The sequence below is a fragment of the Hippocampus guttulatus genome, chromosome 13, assembly GCF_054856545.1.
Source record: "Hippocampus guttulatus isolate MCC_2025c chromosome 13, RoL_Hgut_1.0, whole genome shotgun sequence".
Lineage (NCBI taxonomy): Eukaryota > Metazoa > Chordata > Actinopteri > Syngnathiformes > Syngnathidae > Hippocampus > Hippocampus guttulatus.
In genome coordinates this window covers 4,148,429-4,166,584 of record NC_141273.1, presented here as the reverse complement: position 1 = coordinate 4,166,584, position 18,156 = coordinate 4,148,429, and the positions used below count along the sequence as shown (strand labels likewise).

Below are 18,156 nucleotides of genomic sequence, written 5' to 3'. Positions count from 1 at the left end.
AGGTTGTAAAAAGAATTTGAGAGGGTGAGAGGATACTCGAGGAGGGGAGGTAAAATATGTTTTTGCTACTCGATGAAGAGTAATGGAAGCTTGACTCAGAAAGGGAGGGAGTATTTATGAACAAGAGTATGATTTCATGCCCAGGAGAACTACAGCTACATTATTTGGCTCAACGTTGTTGATGGAGAAGTACAGAAAAGGTCTGAGGAGCTGGATTGTATTTTTGTGGATCAAAAGACACAATTAGACCGGGCTTTACACTACACGATAAAGCGCTAAGGGTCAACAGTCCAGAATAATGATATGTGTGGCAAGGGGGTGAAGAGGTTGGAATGGTTGGGGGAAAGTGTTAGGTGCCTTGTTTGATGCAAGACAGCAGCACTGAAGGGATGACAGGGAGCAGAGCTTGAGGTGGTGGGAATGAAGAAGTTGAGGTTTTCTTTTGGAGTGACAAGGTTTGATAAGATGACAAATTAGCTCTTCAGAGGAACAGCCAAGGTTAGATATTTACAAAGTTAGAGAACCAGACCTTGATGGTTTGGACACATCCCGAGTAGGGATACTGAGTACATTGAATATATTGGAGCTGCTCGGCAGGAGAGTGAGAAGAAGCCTTCAAAGAAGGTTGATACATGCAGTTGGGAAGGGCATGAGAGTAGATGATGTTCTCGAAGAGGATTCAGAAGATAGATTTGTCAATGCAAAGACCTGGAACGGGACAAGCCAAAAGCAAAGAAGTTTCACCAAACCAACCTTTTATCATCTTTGACTGATGTTTTGCAATATTCCTTCTGTTAAAACATTTCGACGGGAGGTATTCATTTTTACAGAAGTGAATTCTTTACGGGCGGCCCGGCAGTCGAGTGGTTAGAGCGTTGACTTCACAGTGCAGAGGTACCGGGTTCAATTCCAGCTCCGGCCGACCTCGGTGGAGTTTGCATGTTCTCTCCGTGCCTGCGTGGTTTTTCTCCGGGTGCTCCGGTTTCCTCCCACATTCCAAAAACATGCGTGGCAGGTTAATGGAACACTCTAAATTGTCTCTAGTTGTGAGTGTGCGTTGTTTCTGTGTGCCCTGCGATTGGGTGGCAACCGGTTCAGGGTGTCCCCTGCCTACTGCCTGAAGACAGTTGGGATAGGCTCCAGCACCCCCCACAACCCCAGTGAGGATGAAGCGGTTCGGAAAATGAATGAATTAGGATTTTGGCCCATCATTTATGAAGAGACCACATCAATATGATCCACAGATCAAGTACTTGACATAATTCACCTTCAAACGTTGGCTCCATTTTCTTTGTTTTAGTAGGGCTGTGCCCTTCTTATATGAAGTTAGCATGTTCTCTTCATGCCTGCGTGGGTTTACTCCAGGTACTCCCGTTTCCCGCCACATTCAAAAAAGCATGGTAGGTTGAGTGAACGTTCTAAATTGTCCCTATTTGTGATCGTGAAAACTAATGGTTGTTTGTCTCTGTGTGCCCTGCCATTGGCTGGCAACCAGTTCAGGGTGTCCCCCGCTTACTGCCCGGAGAAAGCTGGGATAGGCTCCAGCACGCCCCGTGACCCTTGTGATGATAAAGCGGATCAGAAAATGGATGGATAGATAGTATCCTTCCTACACCCTGATCCCCCCCCCCCCCCAATGTATTTTTTTAAGGTTGGGCCAGGTGGTCTGTCAGGTTAAGATGGCTTGTTTCTTGCACTGTATCTCCAATGGCTTAGGAGGCACGTGTCTTTCACCCAGCCATGGTTCTCCAAGAAGTCCTGGAGCATTTCTTTGTTTACACTAAAATGCACACACATGCCCCCGCGGACAGACACACACACATGCATGCACGCGCACAGCCTGTGGCACCATCTGTGTTTGAGATCCATCGAACCGTATGAGAAGTTGTGTCAGTAATGTAGGTCTGTCCATCTATTTAAAGCTTATTAATTAGAGCATTTGAATAAGGCCTCAGAGAGTGAGATTACCTTTATGAATAGTTAATTCATGTGCCAGTTCTGCAACTATCAAGGGAATTGTTGGGCCAGATGACACATTCTGTTTGTCACCACCTGTAACATTTCACATTCATTGTAAAGAAGAAAGATAGGACATGGAAGATTTTGGTACTTTGATAAATGTTGAGGAAATTCACTGTCCTCTAAATCCATTTTGGATATCATATGTTTCTCTCATCTTTTGTCCTCTACGTAATGAAATGATTGGCTTGAGCCATCATGCGGAACCCAAAGATATATATATGTTTTATGTTCAATAAACAAACAAACAAACAAAGTGGACTCAATAACCCATGAGCGTGGAAGACCACGTTCAACACTTTGGTAGGACATTTCTGGTATTCGGTCACACCTTTTGACCTTTTCGAATGCGTTGGCTGTTTGTGAATGCAGAGAAGGGTAGATTCCACCTGAGCCCCGACGGAATCTCCCAGCTCAACTTGAAAAGCTCTTCAAAAAGGCCCTTTACCCAACACCATCTCCGAAACTCTTCATGTTCAGAATTCTTGGCCTATCGAACCAGACTTGACAGTTTTACAGATTTTGGGAAATCCTGTCACGTTGCTAATTACACATAGCCTACACATTGCGTACTAATGAAATCTGAAATCTAATTTTAAAGCCTCTGTCCAGCCATTTACTGATGCTTGTTGTGTTTCATGTAGACTAGAGAGAGCGAGAGAGATACAGCCAGACAAAGAGATAGATAGAGAGAAAATTGAAAGACAGTATTACTGCTTTACAAACTTGCACAAGTGTCGAATCCAGGTGCAGAAAGTAAAAACCCTGCTATACAAAGCAGTATACAAAAATGATAGTGTTTGGATATTGTGAATATCGTGGTGGGGTCCTATTGTAATATATTTAGCTGCCAGTTTGATTTTCAATCAGGTCTCAATATTCATAGACGGCGCCGCTGCACTTGAGCAGCCTCGTTTTGCCTGTTTGGAAATTTGTCAAACTGCTTGGCATCACACACAGGGGGTGTCTTTTGACATTCGTCCAGCGCATCAGACATTTTTGTGGCTGAAAGTTGAATAAAAAACAAAGAGTAAAGAATAAAAATGATGGTCATTTAACTTTGAACTGCGTTTTTGCCCTCTTTGGTCCATGTTGTCTCTCAGAAGTGGTTTTTGCCTGGCGTTTTGTAAAGAACTGTTACGAGGACATTTGCTTTTGTCGGCTTTTAACATTCCTTCGAAAATGTCGAAGGCAAACATCAGCATAGTGAGCGATCGCCCAACTGGTGAACACTCTTTCTTGATGATTCACATTTACATAAAACTGTCAGGACGCCTCATGGCCCGAGGGGCGAATAACGAGGACGCTGCTTAGACACATATCTATCTACCTACATTAATAGACACATACGGTAGAAGTCCTTCTGAGCCAATGGGATGCCAGGATGATGCTCAGTAATAGCCAATGGCAGAGCAGCTATAAGTATGTTGCGTTGAGAAACCCGGAGCTGCGAGTAGCAAGCCACACTGCATTTTCACCTTTCGTATCTTGAAATTTCTTTCGTAACAAGAGGCAATATTTTCCTGTTGATACATTTCGTAACTTGAACATTTCGCACGAAGAGACGTTCGTAAATAGAGGTCCCACTGTACTGTACTTTGCACACTTGGACCTACTGCATGGATTTATTTTGTCGCCATGTCATGGACTGCGCCTCTCACATGTTCAATGCGATGATAAGAGCTGCTTTGATTGGCTGCAAATGAAGTCCGTTGTTAGCATGCCTACACGGTGGTGCAAAACACCCATCTTTAACTGCGCTAAGATGTGTGCATCTGCTAAAATACCAAATCCCACGCTAGCCCGCCTCAAATCAGCTCTATTTCCCTGAAGTGGGCTTTTGGGTTTTAAATGAAACATTAGTCTTCAGTTGAGCTACATAAAAGTCTGGTGAGAAAGACTGATATCGGTGTTACAAAATTATTTCAGTTATGCTGAATTTTTGTCAGAAAACCATAAATTATTTCATATTGTACTATAAAAAGGAGCGTTAGCGCGGAGCGCCGATGCGGATTTGGAACTGGGAGTCGCGGCTTGGAGTTTGAAGCGGATTACGTGGGACAGGAGAAGTGAACGAATCTCTTTTCGTCAATGGACGCTACAGCTTTGTGTTTGCTTTCAAAACTTAGCTTGTAGCAGACGTGTGCACATTTTCAGCATGACGTCTCTGATCCACTGGTGAAAGGACACTTTGATCCTCTCCTCTTTCATCTAGAACTGCTTCAGACAACAAAATGTATGCAGAAAAGTGGTGAAGATTGCACGACTGTCTGTGTCCTATGTGTTGTGTTGTGTTATTTTTGTTATTTTGACTTCAAAATGGCGCCGCGAGAGTGGCTGCCTTTCCAGCAGCTCCTATATTTTGTTGTTCTACTTCTTCCTTTGATAACTTTGCTGCTGTGAATTGGGAATTTCTCCATTGCGAGACTAATAAAGGTTTTCTTAACTAAAATGTCTACTTTCATCTTGAAGGAGATTCAGTAAGTGGCTCTTGATTATGCTGCACCACATTGATTTAGCTAATGGCATTTTTTGCAGGAATAATCCGAGAAAATGAGGGCTACAAAAGCAGAAAGAAAATCAACTGCAGTAGGCTGCCGAAGGACAGCAGCTCTCTTTTGTCCTGGAGCATTTTTGTCAAAGTCGACGTGAGTCTTCTCATTTATTTTTTTATTCGTGTGTGTGTTTGTGTGTGTGTGTGTTTGTGTGAGTGTTTAAATCAACAATTTGCAAATGGGTTCCCCTTCCACCTGTGTCCTCCTAATGAAAAATGACTGCGAAGCAACAAATTATACAATGAAAGCAAGCTAAAAAAAATTACAGTTGTCTGGTTCAATGCTACATCACCGTTACAGTCTGTAATTGTATCTCAACACAGCCCTTCACGTTGTTGCTCTTCTTTATCTGCAGTGACCATGAAAAAAAAAAAAATCCCAATGCAGCGATTCACTATTTGCAATTCATGCTTGTAATCATCACTCCCATTTATGTAACGAGTGCAAATATGAAAGCTCGTCAGTATTTCTCCCTGCTTTTCTCTTATTTCGTTCGCCACCACTTTTCTTCATGTTGTTGTGTACGCATCGTGGGTGTGTGTATGAGTGTGTGGGTGTTTTTATTTATTTATTATCTGTGAATGTTTTCTACGTGGGTGATAGTGGCTTGACTGTGTCACGTGTGAGTTTCTGAATATCTGCAGAATCGAACACACAAAGAAACGCTCACACAAACACGATCCAAGGTTGCATCTCTTTCTTTTGATAAATACTGTTGCGAGGGGACTTTTAATATTTTTTTTTACATCACCATTTCTAATAAATATTAATCAGCATCTACTTGTGCCACTTACACACCCGTCGAAATTAGCAAAAATAAAAACAATTAAGGTTGGATGAACAACGTTCATTGAACTCTGTTGAGTTATCATGACAAAAGACAAATTGATGAACAGATAATACAGGCGATAAATATTTATGACCGATAAACAGAACTGTTGCAGTACTTTGTTTTTGCCAAACTGGCCAGGACAATTACTACAATTACATCTAGAGGCTAATAACAAAAGAGAGACTGAACTACAGTAAGATAGTTTGGAATATGGGATTGAAGCATCAGTGACAAAGAGTAAGAGGGTAACAGTAAGAGGTGATTATATAACACCATCCCAAATATCATGGTGAAGACCTGAGAGGGGAAATGAGCTATTTTAAACCTGGGCTACAGCTCAGAGAAAGAAGCAATGTGGGCTGATCTGCTGGCCATCACAGCAAGCTCCACTGATTTGTGTGTAAAGCGTGCCCCCCTCCCCACCCCTCCACCACGCTCCCTGTGAAAAACTGGCATCACAGACAGTTTAGTACGAAGGCAGGTTACATAATGATGACTGGTAATACACCTCAAAATTTGCATCCTCCTCTAATAAACCCCACCATCACCCCCCCCCCAAATTGCAATTGTATAAAAACAAAACTGCTTCTAGCAAGATAGAATCAACATTTTCATAAATGCTAACATTAAAGGAGTTGCAAATTGCAATTTTTTCACACATTAAAAATGTTCCCTGCTGTTTTAATAATATATTTATGATGTGCTTCAGTCTAAATTCCCCAGCACACATTTCAACCTCTTTTTACAGGCTTTTTCAAGCAGCAAGTGTTTTTAGAGGTCTCATGCAAATGAGCGACAGCTCGTAATGTTCCGCTTCTCTGAGTTTTGACTGAAAGAGACGAGAAACTAAATCCTTGCTTTACTGTTCTTCCGCTGATGCGACCATTTATCATGAAGGTGGCACTTGATGACCGGGGGGCAAAGCTGAATTTTACTTTCAAAAGTTCAAGTGCCCATAAAAATATTGTTCTATTGTATTGTGTATTTCGCTCATGGAAGCAGCGCTTCATCATCAAGCCAAGTAGTGTGCTGATCCATGCATTTGGTGCATGCATTGTGTGACTTGTGTTGTCACGTTACCGTCATTTTTTACTTTGATACATGCACGTAAAGTACATTGATAGCAATTACTGAAAACTTAGCATAGCAAAAACTTAAAAATAGGCAAAACACAGTAGATGCAAATGATCAGCTAATAAGGCAGCTGTGAAGCAGCATTAGAACAATCCAGATTAGTTCAGTTCAGTTCAGATCAGTTGTGTTGCAGCTGGGAGAGATGGAAAACTGGCAAGACAGCGGCCCTTGAGGGCCGAGTTTGAACACCCCTGCATTATAGGGACAACTGTCACAATGGAGGCCGGTTGTCAAACGTATTAGTAGACTACATTTATTTCTTTTATTTTCAATTGGTATAGAAACGCTCTCCTTACAGTTGATTTGTCACATTTTTTTAATCAAAAAAAGAAAAAAAATGTTAAAACACACATACACACATCCTGCATTCAATAATTCTATCCTTAGTGGAGCTGTAAAAATTTAATCAAAAATGGCTTCAACATGACTGTATCGCGATCACAAAATCTTAGATTTGGATGCAAGTAATATGCGAGTCAGATAAATAAGCACAAAATATGCACTACATAAAATATGTAGCAGCACATAACAAGATTTATAAACACTTGGGCCTATGTCTAACAGGGAACCAACAGTAAAGTAAGTGCCGGTACATGAAAGTCTGAAGTAGTGGTGTCCCGTTTGTTTCGTTCCAGGAACCATCTCTTAGTGTAAGATGATCACGTGTAGTAAATTTCCATTGGATTTTGATCCTCAGATTTTTGTTCTTCAGCATTCTTTGTCTGCATAATGCTAGAAACAATCAAGAAGATGTATAACAAAAAGATATATCAAGTGTCAAACATTCGAACAAGTGTTACAGTGTCCCCCCAAAAAAAAAATCCTAAATGTTTTCACAACAGCATTGTTATTTCTCAGTGTATTTAGACGTAATCAAAGACAAAATAGACAGGCTAACATATTCTCGGTGAGATATTATATTTCTCAGTCCAGAAGTAAAGTGACTGACTGTCTCTACAAAAAAAAAAATGTCTCAACATTCACACATCATCTTGTAAGCGGGTCAAAATTAAAAGTATAAGACCATTCCAGGTTTTGTTTTACATCTATGACTCAACAATCCATCATTCCGGACTTGGATGAGCTCCTGTCTGTTCACCTTTGTGTTCTGTTTACGCCTGCAAAACCGGCAATAAGTGTGAGTGTGATATGACACTTCCACATGACGTCTTCTGCTCCTGCTGGGGCTGCAATTCAAGGGCTCACCTTGAAATAAAGGACATTGAGTCGACCCCCACCCGTCCCCACCTCACCCACACTATTTTCTACACTAAACCGCACAAATGACTTGCGAGTCATTATCCAGCATCAACGACAGACTGCATTGCGACGTCAACTTTCAATAAACCCGTTTGATCAGCACGTCTTAAGGGAACGCCTTTTATAGAGGTGTAGCGCCCTCTGGTGTATATATTTATACAACGTGCTAAAATGCACTGAACGTTCAGATTCTTGCAGTCAGGGACGTTTTGGCGTTTTTCTTTTTCTTTTCTTTTTTTTTTTATAGTTTAAAGAAGAAGCTGAAAAAAATACAGGTCATGTTATAGATCGTTTAGGGCAGTGCTTACAATAAGTGAAGTGTTTTTCGCAACAACACCAATATTGTTCACTATTACCATGACCTGAGAGACCACTGGCCTGCGTATATCATATACTGTACATATTATACATTTGATGTAAACAAAGTTTATTACGAGAGGTCCAGGGGTATTTGTAAAATGACACCGTTTTTATGATTTGATGCCTACAACTGTCAATTGAAAACATCCACTATAAGTATGATTTGTTATGCAGTACATGGATATATATTTACAGACACACAAATATCACTGCAAACCTCTACACGTAAAGTGAAATATTCATTGAATATCTTATGAATAGTGAAATTCTACACTTCAATCATAGGTTGATTGTTTGATTTAATTTCACCATAATTTTGGTGCTTTATAAAGGCAAAATCATGTCAATAGTGTCATTTTTCAAATACTTCTGGATGGCCATAAAACTCATCTAAGGTGGCTTTTCCCTGTTTTGTAAGAAAGACAATGTAAAGTAGGGTGGCGCGGTGACGACTGGTTAGCATGTGTCCGCCTCACAGTGCAGAGGTGCAGGGTTCGATTCCGGCTCTGGCCTTCCTGTGTGGAGTTTGCATGTTCTCCCCGGGCCTGCGTAGGTTTTCTCCGGGTACTCCAGTTTCCTCCCACATTCCAAAAACATGCCTGGCGGGTTAATGGAAGAATTTAAATTGTCCCTAGATTTGATTGTGAGCACAAATGGTTGTTTGTCTATGTTTGCTCTGCAATTGGCTGGCAACCAGTTAAGGGTGTACCCTACCCAATCCCTGAAGACAGCAAGGACAGGCTCCAACACGCCGTGACCCTCGTGAGGATAAGTGGATGAGAACATGGATGGAGGGATGGATGGACAACGTAATGTAATGTAATGTAATGTTCAATTCCTGACCGTACATTGAACAGAAAAGGATCACAAATGATCATGCTAATTTTAAGGCAACATATTTGGATATGATGTACTCAACATTTCAATTAAATAACCACATATTTTGCTTCTTAAGAAGAGGATATTTCAAATCTCAGCCTGGTCAGTCCACGTTATGACAAAGGTCCTCCATTTTCAGCCAGTGTGCTATGTGTAATTTATCAGAGGAATAATGCAAACATTGGCATGCGCCATAGTTCGAGTGGTGCCCAGTATTTGGCCAGTAGGAGTCAGTTGCAGGGACTTCCTCATTCAAGATGAAGTTAGAAATGTGAAATCCAAACAACACATTTCTGTTTCTCCTCCTCCTTAGAACACAATGTCCCACAGCATACAAAAAAGTATTTTCAGTCAGTTGACTTATATCCATCATTTGATGGTGTAGAGATTTTTTTTCAATCAGATAATTAATTAATCCATCTTGAACGGATGTCTAAAGCGTTGTCGTCGCACCCATATCGCTGGTCTTGGCTTTCTTATTTAAACTTTTCTGGCTCTCAGCCAGTGTTGGATCAGTCTTCCTGTACATCGACCTGGGTGGGGCCATGTTGGTGAGCTCATGCTGATCAGCGAACATTATCCTCTCGTTCTCGTGTCGGACTCGGAATCTTTTGACGAGGCGCTTACCAATGAGATAAACCATCTCACAAATGCACATGAAGATGCACAGTACACTGGAGGTGACCATAAACAACATGAAGATCTTTTTCTCAGTCGGACGGCTAATGAAGCAGTCCACGGTGTTCGGGCACGGATCCAGCGAACACTTGGATAACCTGAGAAATAATGGAGAGATGATTGATGCTACTCAAATAATAAATATCGAAATCAAAAGATTGTATCATATGAAAACAAATTACTTTGGCAGGTCATATCCATGATAAACCCGATGCAGAATGTAGAGGAATGAGATGTCGAATCCAGCTTTGAAGACCAAACTAATTAGATAGGTCCACCACAGCCCTCCTCTCTTCTTGCCAGGGTTGGCGTACAGGTGAGAGCCTTGGTGTAACTCCACATACTTCTTGTCCTTTTCTTCCCGGAATTTGACATGAGCCACCACCATGAGAGATGGGCAGGTGACAAAGATCAGCTGCAGTGCCCACAGACGGATGTGGGAGATGGGGAAGATGTGGTCGTAGCACACGTTGGTGCAGCCCGGCTACGAAATAAACGTGAGTAGTCAAAGAAATGGATGAAACAATTGCACTTACTCAAGTAACCTGCATTTCCAACACCAGCCCCGCCCCCTCTCCACAAATAAAATGTTTGATGGCAGGATAGGAACGGTCATTAAAATCAATTTTCCCCTGTTTAAAAATTTTGTCAACTTTGCAAAGCTGTGTTGCGGCGCCTGTAACAGCAGTTCAGTTAAGTTCGGTTAATTGTGGAGTGTCCTTTTTGGAAGCAACATGGTGATGGCCAGAGGTACGTTGATTATGTTTCAACTGGTTTGCTGGCTACAGAAGCCGTTTGTGTTGAAGCCAGTAAGACGAGTCTGCCAAGTTATGGCAATGATTTTAGTTTCTGTTGTTATGTTATGTAATGATATGGCTACAGGGTACATTCCGTAGAGTGCATTTGACTCTAAAAAGTCTATATTTGGTCCCAGTCAAAAAAGAGTAACATATTCAAAGTAAATTTTACACCTGAAAAAACATTGGCGCAAAATTCAAAGTTTTTGAGTACGTTTTTTTTTTTCAATGTAAAATTTACTCTGAATATTTGATTCTCAAATTTTACTCTGTTTACACTGGGACCAAATATAGTTGATTTAGAGAAGTGTCAAACTCAAGGCCCGGGGGCCAGATCCGGCCCGCCACATCATTTTATGTGGCCCGCGAAAGCAAATCATGTGTGTCAACTTCCATGAATCTTGCTAAAATCTGTACCGAAACGTCAAATTGTCATGTGTTATAAATAATGTTGAGATTTTGCAATAATTTTGTCACCCAGTTCACACTCACTCAAACAATAATTGAACAAACGATTATAGTTGATATGACTCATTTCAAAACTAGTAATCCATCAAATTGTTGTGTACTAATATAATATAAACATTTGAAGTAATAATATATCAACATTTATTTTGCTTTACTGGTGTAATGGCCCTCCGAAAGAAGACGTAACCTCATAGTGGCCCGCGACAAAAATGAGTTTGACACCCCTGTTTTAGAATAAAATGTACTATGAAATTTACTGTGTTGACAATACTGTTTTTATTAGATTTTTTTTTTTAAATTAAAGATCAGTTAATACACTGAGGGAATGTAGTCAAATGTTCATGTTATTCTGGTAAGTATATTTCTGTCCTGTCTTACCTGCCGTGTATTGCACACAAAGTCTTTGCTGTCATCGCCCCAAACTCTTTGTGCTGCCACCACAAATACTAGCACACGGAAGACAAACACCATGGACAGCCAAATCTTTCCAAACGCGGTGGAGTACTTATTGACTCCACTCAACAGGCTTTCAAGTCCCGACCAGTTCATCCCCGCGGCCTCAACTTGTCTTGCTGATAAAAAAAAAAAAAAAAAAGAAGAAAAAAGAGAGAGTGCTCCTCCTGTAGGAGAAAACAAGCAAACAAAAAAAATGTTAGGAGCAGACAGATCATTGTTGAATCTGTGGCAACCAGTCAGGATTCGCCACACCTCACTCAGTGTAACGTCGGAATGCAACACATAGGTCCAGCAGGCACAGACTCGCATGAAGTTCTTCATACCAACTCAGAAATCAACAAGGAAGACGTGCATGTTCAGAAGACATGTCTTCGGTTTCTTGTTTCTCAAAAACAGACAACCTGTTTGCAAGCCTGACGACTGTGAAAAATATATATTATACAAACGTCACTGAAGTGAGTAATTTGATCAGGGGTCACACATAACGTGGATCTAAAAAGTATACACACCCCAGGTTTCTGTAATATAAATACCCCACCCACTCATTTTCCGATCTCAGGGCACACGTAGACAAACAACCATTGACATTCACAGTCACACCTATCGACAATGTTGAGTTTCCAAATCAAAAATCAGACCAAAAAAAATTATTTCAAAACTTTTTCCACCATGAATGTGACCTAACCTGTCCAACTCAACTGAAATCGGATTTCTTTTCGAAGGAGGAAGAAAAATTAAACAACAGTTGTGGTTGCACAACATACCCTCTTTTCACCGGTGATATGGCCGTGCTCAAAATGAAATACAGTACAGTATTCACATTCAAAAGGGAGTGAGATCACACCTGCCACCACTTCAAGTGCCTCTGATTAACTCATTCACTCCCAAAGACGTTTTTAAACGTCTTTTCAGACTTGGTCCAGAATTGGCTGGTACTGAATGAGTTAACCAACAACAAAATTTAGCTTTTCCACAGATCGTAGGCTTTTTATTACTTGTTTTTAGGGGAGGCTTGGGGGCGTTTTAGCATAAAAACCTCAAGGTTTTTATGCTAAAACTGACTGGTGTGAGGAACTGTTTGTAATTACCTCCACCTTAACTACGGCAAGTCCTCGTTTCCTGCTGAACAAATAAACAGTCCCACTAATGATGCTAACACCTTCGCGCTAAACTGTCAGTTCGGTATGTATCGTAGTATGTAAGTTCAATCGTGTTTTAACACCTTTTCCTACTTGTTTTTAGGAGATTTCGTTTGTGTATATAAAGTCAGATTTGGATGATTTTCTATCGTGCCACCAAATCCCCAAACCCAGACATACAGTATGAAGAAATTGTCACATTTACTTAACGGTCCATCGTTCCCACAAATTGTTGCCGCCCCTTCAATTTTGCCGTTGGCCGTCAAATTTTCATCACTTTTGGAAGGATGACCATATTCTTGGTTCTGTCACTATTCTGCCATATTTTCTACATTTGATGATGACTGTCTTCACCTTGTTCCATGATCTATTTCATACTTTGGAAATTATTTTGTACCCTTCTCCTAACCGATAGCTTTGAACAAGGAGATGCGTCTTACGCTTTGTAAGCTCTCTGCGGGCCATGGCTTGGGCTGTGAGGTATGACTCCAAAATGGTCAGGAAAAGCATACTAGAACATCTGAACTTTATTTGGGGTTGATCAGAGGCACACTAATTGGTGGAAAGTGAGCGTCGACTCCAATTTAAGTTTGAATGTGATTGGATAATTCTGAGCTCAGCTACATCCCCAATTATAAGAGGGTGTGCACACTTGTGTAGCTACATTATCTTCGTTTATTTTTTGCTTCATCTCACGAAAAAAATAATAATAACGATATAGTTTCACCAGCTACAGGTCGTGAAAAGGGATGAGAAAAGGTCTGAAATGATTTCTCTTGGTCACTTCCTTTTGTATACTATACATCACAAACAAAATATGACATTTTAACTGGGGTGTGTAGACTTTTTGCATTCACTATAATACACTCCAAACAAATTTAAGTACTGCACAGTACAGCAGTTCAGTTGGTCTAATTTGTCTATTCGATTAAAGTGAGTTTGTTTTTTTTGAAGTTTCGAAAGGACCTTTGTGCCACCCATATTTTTTCCATAAAAAAAAAGCAAAAAAAAAACAGCATTGATTATTTTCATATCTTGTTGACACAAGAAGGCTCTATTTTTATAGCTGGCGCATGCGGAAATGCTGGTATATCTTGGCTTTCGTGCGGGTGCAAGGCCCTGAATCATGGTAGAAATCAATTAAATGAATGTTATTTTTATTATTATTATTATTTTAATTATTATTATTATTATTGTTATTATAATTATAATTATTAAATCATCCACCTGGCCTGCATGCAACTGGAGTTGTGGAGCGGGAATGTGGATACATAGTTAGATGCGGTACGCCGACATATTTATGTCGCCAATGGTTAACATGAGCTTAATTATTCAGGGTAACCGCTTTGGTTGCCTGTTGCCACATAGTCTAAGAGGAGTGAAAATGCTCTGATCGGGCATGGATTGATGCATCATTTTCCACACAGTTTCAATGTGAGGTGTGAGTGTGACACATTTATAGGGAAAGAGTAGACTGAATAGAAACTGTAGAATCAATTTTCAGTGAAGAATATGTCACTATGACAGTCAATGTCAATCCAAATATTTTTACACCATAACCAGCAAAAAACACGGCAGAGAAGTCATTGTTTATCACACCATCCAAAGTCACAGTTTCATGAAATAGAATGTACACAAATACCAAAATTGCGCAACACAGTCATAAAACAAGCAGAAACGTAGCCCGGCAAAAGGCAACAATTACAGCTGTGAAACATTGGGATTTTTGCGTCGTTGTGCTTTTTAGACATGATTTGAATCAATGTGAGTCATTCACATTATGTTGAATGATATCAGCCTTCGGTGGCAATCGAGCCCTCTGATTCGCTAGCAAATCGGTGCATGAGACAGAAGACAACAATGAGATTGTACACCAAAGTAAAACAACGGCAAAGAAAAAAAGCACTAGCTGGTAAATTAAGCTCGGCATAACATTGCTTTTTTTCCTTAGACTTGGTCCTGGTTGGTCTTGGAGTTTTTGTTGGGCAATGTTCTATATATGTGTGCGTTGTATTTCATGAAAACCTGATGTGGACTTTTTGATAAACAATGCCTTCTCGGTGACAGAAATGGTTACATGAAAGGAAGAAGGGATTCAACTGGTAGACAAAGATAAACTCTGGCAGGCTTGACACTTTCTGGACCTGGACATCTCTCAGACAGGAGGATTTGCATTTTGGCCATCGATGTAGCCCGCCCTCTGTGAGGTGTTTTGTCACTCTGGCCAACTCACCAAAAAAAATGTGGTTATAACCCTGCCACAGCTAACTTTGGTTCATTCTTGTTTTGTTAATCATGTCAACATAGCCAGATAATATTGTAGTAAACAGGATGGTCAAAGGGTATCGCTCTCATACACAAGAAACTACTTTTGTGTTTGGATGATCCCTTTTGTCTAGTTTGCCGTCACTGCTTGTTCAGTGGAGGCATTATCACAGCCACCAAAAAATACAAATCGCAATTGTGGCCTCACTGAACTGAAGTCTCTCAAGTTATGACATGTTTAAGAAACATGTCAAACCCAAACTACAAACTACGGGTTTGCCACCTTCAACGCAGGCCAGACGATCAACCAGCAAGTCAACAAATACATTATGTTGTGTTTGCTTAGTTCAGGGCGCAAGACAAGTCAAGAGTTGTACAGTAGAGCTCATTTGCGGCTGCCACCATGACAGCAAGAAGCAATGATCTGAGCATCTGGCAATTCCTGGTCCAAAACAACATAATTATGCTGCTAGAGCAACTCTACTGATATGTTGCTCAGTATGTTCTTTTTTCCCCCCTCTGTCAAAAGCTCGGTAGGGTCATCAGAGGACCTGTTTTTAAGACGTACATAACATTAAGATGGCTGATACAATGGAAGTGTGGAGAATTCCAGAAGGTGCAGTGTCCTTAATTAAACCTTTTTAGGTGGTGACCCTGTCGAACCACTATTAGCCAGAATCGGCACTGGCCCTGTATATTCATGATATTGTTGCTGGCTTGTGAAAAGTCATTGAAAATTTGTTTACATTCATAATGTATCTATGTTTGTCAGGGTGTTCGAATTTCGGATAGCCCATAAATGTAAAAATGAAAAAAAAAAAGACCAAAAAATGGACGTACGTGTTTTTCACAGGACAGCAACAAAATAATACGTTTCCATAATGTCATGTTTAGCGTCTTTATACTGTATTATTCAAGCCTTTCAGAAAATATTACCTCTGTGTATTTAATTATTTGATGTTAAAGGGCAAGGGGCTCAGCATAAGATCGACCTGAATATTTAACCGTTGACATTTTCTTGGCTTTAAATGTTGTACAAGTCATACCTTTTAGCAGTGCCGTAAAAATTGCGATGATGATTGGTCGATTTAAGTGAATAAAACTCAAAATATTGAATATTTAAAAAGCAAGAATGTTGTTGGTTTCATCGTATTTACTAATTAAATTTGCCCTGGGTAGCTTGGCCCAGCGTTAGTGAACTTCGGGGTTGCACAACACAGTCACGTAGTGCTAGCGGGCCACTGTTAATGTCGAACCCTGAGATGTAGCAGAGAATTCTGGAAAACATGTATTTGACTCCTTATAATGAGGAATCAGTAAATCCAGGTTCAGTTCGAGTATATATCACAAGCTATACAAAAAGGGAAATCCATATTGAATATACAGTACAATAGCCGTCTTAGCCTTGCATTCTTTCCGTATTAGTCAAGGCTCACCCACTGATTCATGAGTTTAAAAAACAAAACAAACAAAAAAAAAGAGATTTGAAAGACTTTTTGTTTTAGATGTGTGTTTTTCAATGACTGAAACGAGTCGAGCCTCAGCATTGAGGACTGTTCTATTTTGACCAAACAACTTGGGCTTTCTGCGCCATTTTCACTGCTACTTATTGACCGTCAATGATGCTTGATCAACAAGGTGTCATCAAACGCCATGAACATTAACCTACAATATGTCCCCATTGCCAGACCTGAAACAACCAACTAAACATGTCATCATCCCTGTCTACGTTGGTTGTGGATATTGATTGCAATATCATCATGAATGACAATCTTTTTTTCACTTTATAACTCATAAAACGTTCATAGGTCTCAGTCGGAGGAAAAATTAAACCCAACACCAATAGTAACGTAGGTTACACACATTTCCCCCTGTAAAGCAAATTGTTTTCTATGTAAAACAAACATGCGACAAGACTAACATTGATACTGTACTTGCTTTTGACACAGGGAAAAAATATGACCAGATTTAAACTTACCTGGTGCTGAAAACCTTCCTTAAAATCTGATACGTAATTCCCTAAAACAAATGAGAAAGTATCAATTTACAACAGCTCAAGTTAGGATGCGAAACTATTTAGCTCTTTTCCGTCTTTCAGGGATTGTCTGTTCTTGCTCGCCCTTTTCCAGAAATCTTGCCAAACCAGATTGAGCAGCTTCTACGTCATCACACACACGCACGCACGCACACGCGCACGCACACACACGCCCTGTCATGTTAGAGAGACACTAAGCTAGGTGACAAACATCTGAAGGAACGGGAAAGAAATTGTCAGACTCTGAAAGAAAATGGGATCAAATATCCACCCTTTTCCTATCCACGAATGCATTTGTGTGTGTGAGACTGCGCGTGTGCTTTTAGAGAAAAAATAGTGCGCGTTAGAGAGAGCAACGCCCCTTTTGTCCCACACAGTTAAAAGCATTGGAATGAAATGTTTCAGGGGATCCTATAAATCCCGTCGATATACGAACATTATTACAATAATAATAAAAATACAGTAGTTACCATCCTATTCTGGTGTCACAAGTGCTCTATATCTAATGTCCCTTTTACTTATTTCTTCATGTTTTCAGTATCTCTAAATGTTATTACCCAAGAAGATAGCTGGGCTGGGCTCCAGCGCGCCCCGCGACCCTTGTGAGGATAAGCTGATCAGAAAACGGATGGGTGGATATATGATCATATGCATAACAGGGTTGCACCGCGAGAGTGAGACATTCAATCAAGGCTAACTTTGCTGTAAAAGTATGAAAAATAGAAGAGTCAGTTCCATTCTTTTGGAAAACTGTTTGTGCTGTCAAGTGCAGCGCATCATGTGATTCACTTCTTTCCCCTTCTTTCTACCATGCTAAAAATGTTATGGGGTTGCGTGCAAGTTGTGGGACATATGTTCCATGAATAATACTTTTTAGTTAAAATATTATGTTTATTAAAACAAATGTTCCCACGATTATATGGGTCAGCAATGAAACAGATCACTTAAAATGACATTAAAGATTCGATTTGATCATTGGGAGAGCAAGAATAAAAATTGCATTTTAGTACTCCAGACTTATTTGGTATTTTCAGGCATCCTTTTCTCCTTGTTCTTTTAGACTTGTTCTCAGGACGAGTAAATATACTCAGAAACTGCGTGTTTTAATTTTTGAATGTGGATTGTTTAAAGTTCGATTTCTGGAATGGCCCATAGAAATCCATTGAACCGAATGTAGGTATTTGTATTGCCGTAGAGCAGGCATTTCCATAATCAATCAATCTGTCTATCTATCTATCTATCTATCTATCTATCTATCTATCTATCTATCTATCTATCT

The 18,156-nt window shown here is 40.2% G+C and overlaps 1 protein-coding gene across 1 annotated transcript; it reads right to left on the bottom strand.

Moving 5' to 3' along the window:
• Positions 1 to 6,777: 6,777 nt before the first annotated feature.
• Positions 6,778 to 17,158, bottom strand: gjb9a (gap junction protein beta 9a). The gene is made up of 4 exons (XM_086127350.1): positions 16,821 to 17,158; positions 11,361 to 11,602; positions 9,900 to 10,201; positions 6,778 to 9,815 (listed from the first exon to the last, which is right to left on the bottom strand). Exons 2-4 carry the CDS (start codon positions 11,529 to 11,531, stop codon positions 9,473 to 9,475), a joined length of 816 nt encoding a protein of 271 aa, XP_085983476.1. The 5' UTR covers positions 11,532 to 11,602; positions 16,821 to 17,158; the 3' UTR covers positions 6,778 to 9,472.
• Between the last annotated feature and the right edge of the window lie 998 nt (positions 17,159 to 18,156).

What these genes read in the sequence shown, in the direction of transcription:
- gjb9a (XM_086127350.1), bottom strand. Translation starts at nt 11,531, where the DNA reads ATGAACTGGTCGGGACTTGAAAGCCTGTTGAGTGGAGTCAATAAGTAC. An exon ending in TTGTGTGCAATACACGGCAG is followed by an intron (nt 10,202 to 11,360) that starts GTAAGACAGGAC and finishes TTTATTTCGTAG; the next exon opens with CCGGGCTGCACCAACGTGTG. An exon ending in CATGGATATGACCTGCCAAA is followed by an intron (nt 9,816 to 9,899) that starts GTAATTTGTTTT and finishes ATTATTTCTCAG; the next exon opens with GTTATCCAAGTGTTCGCTGG.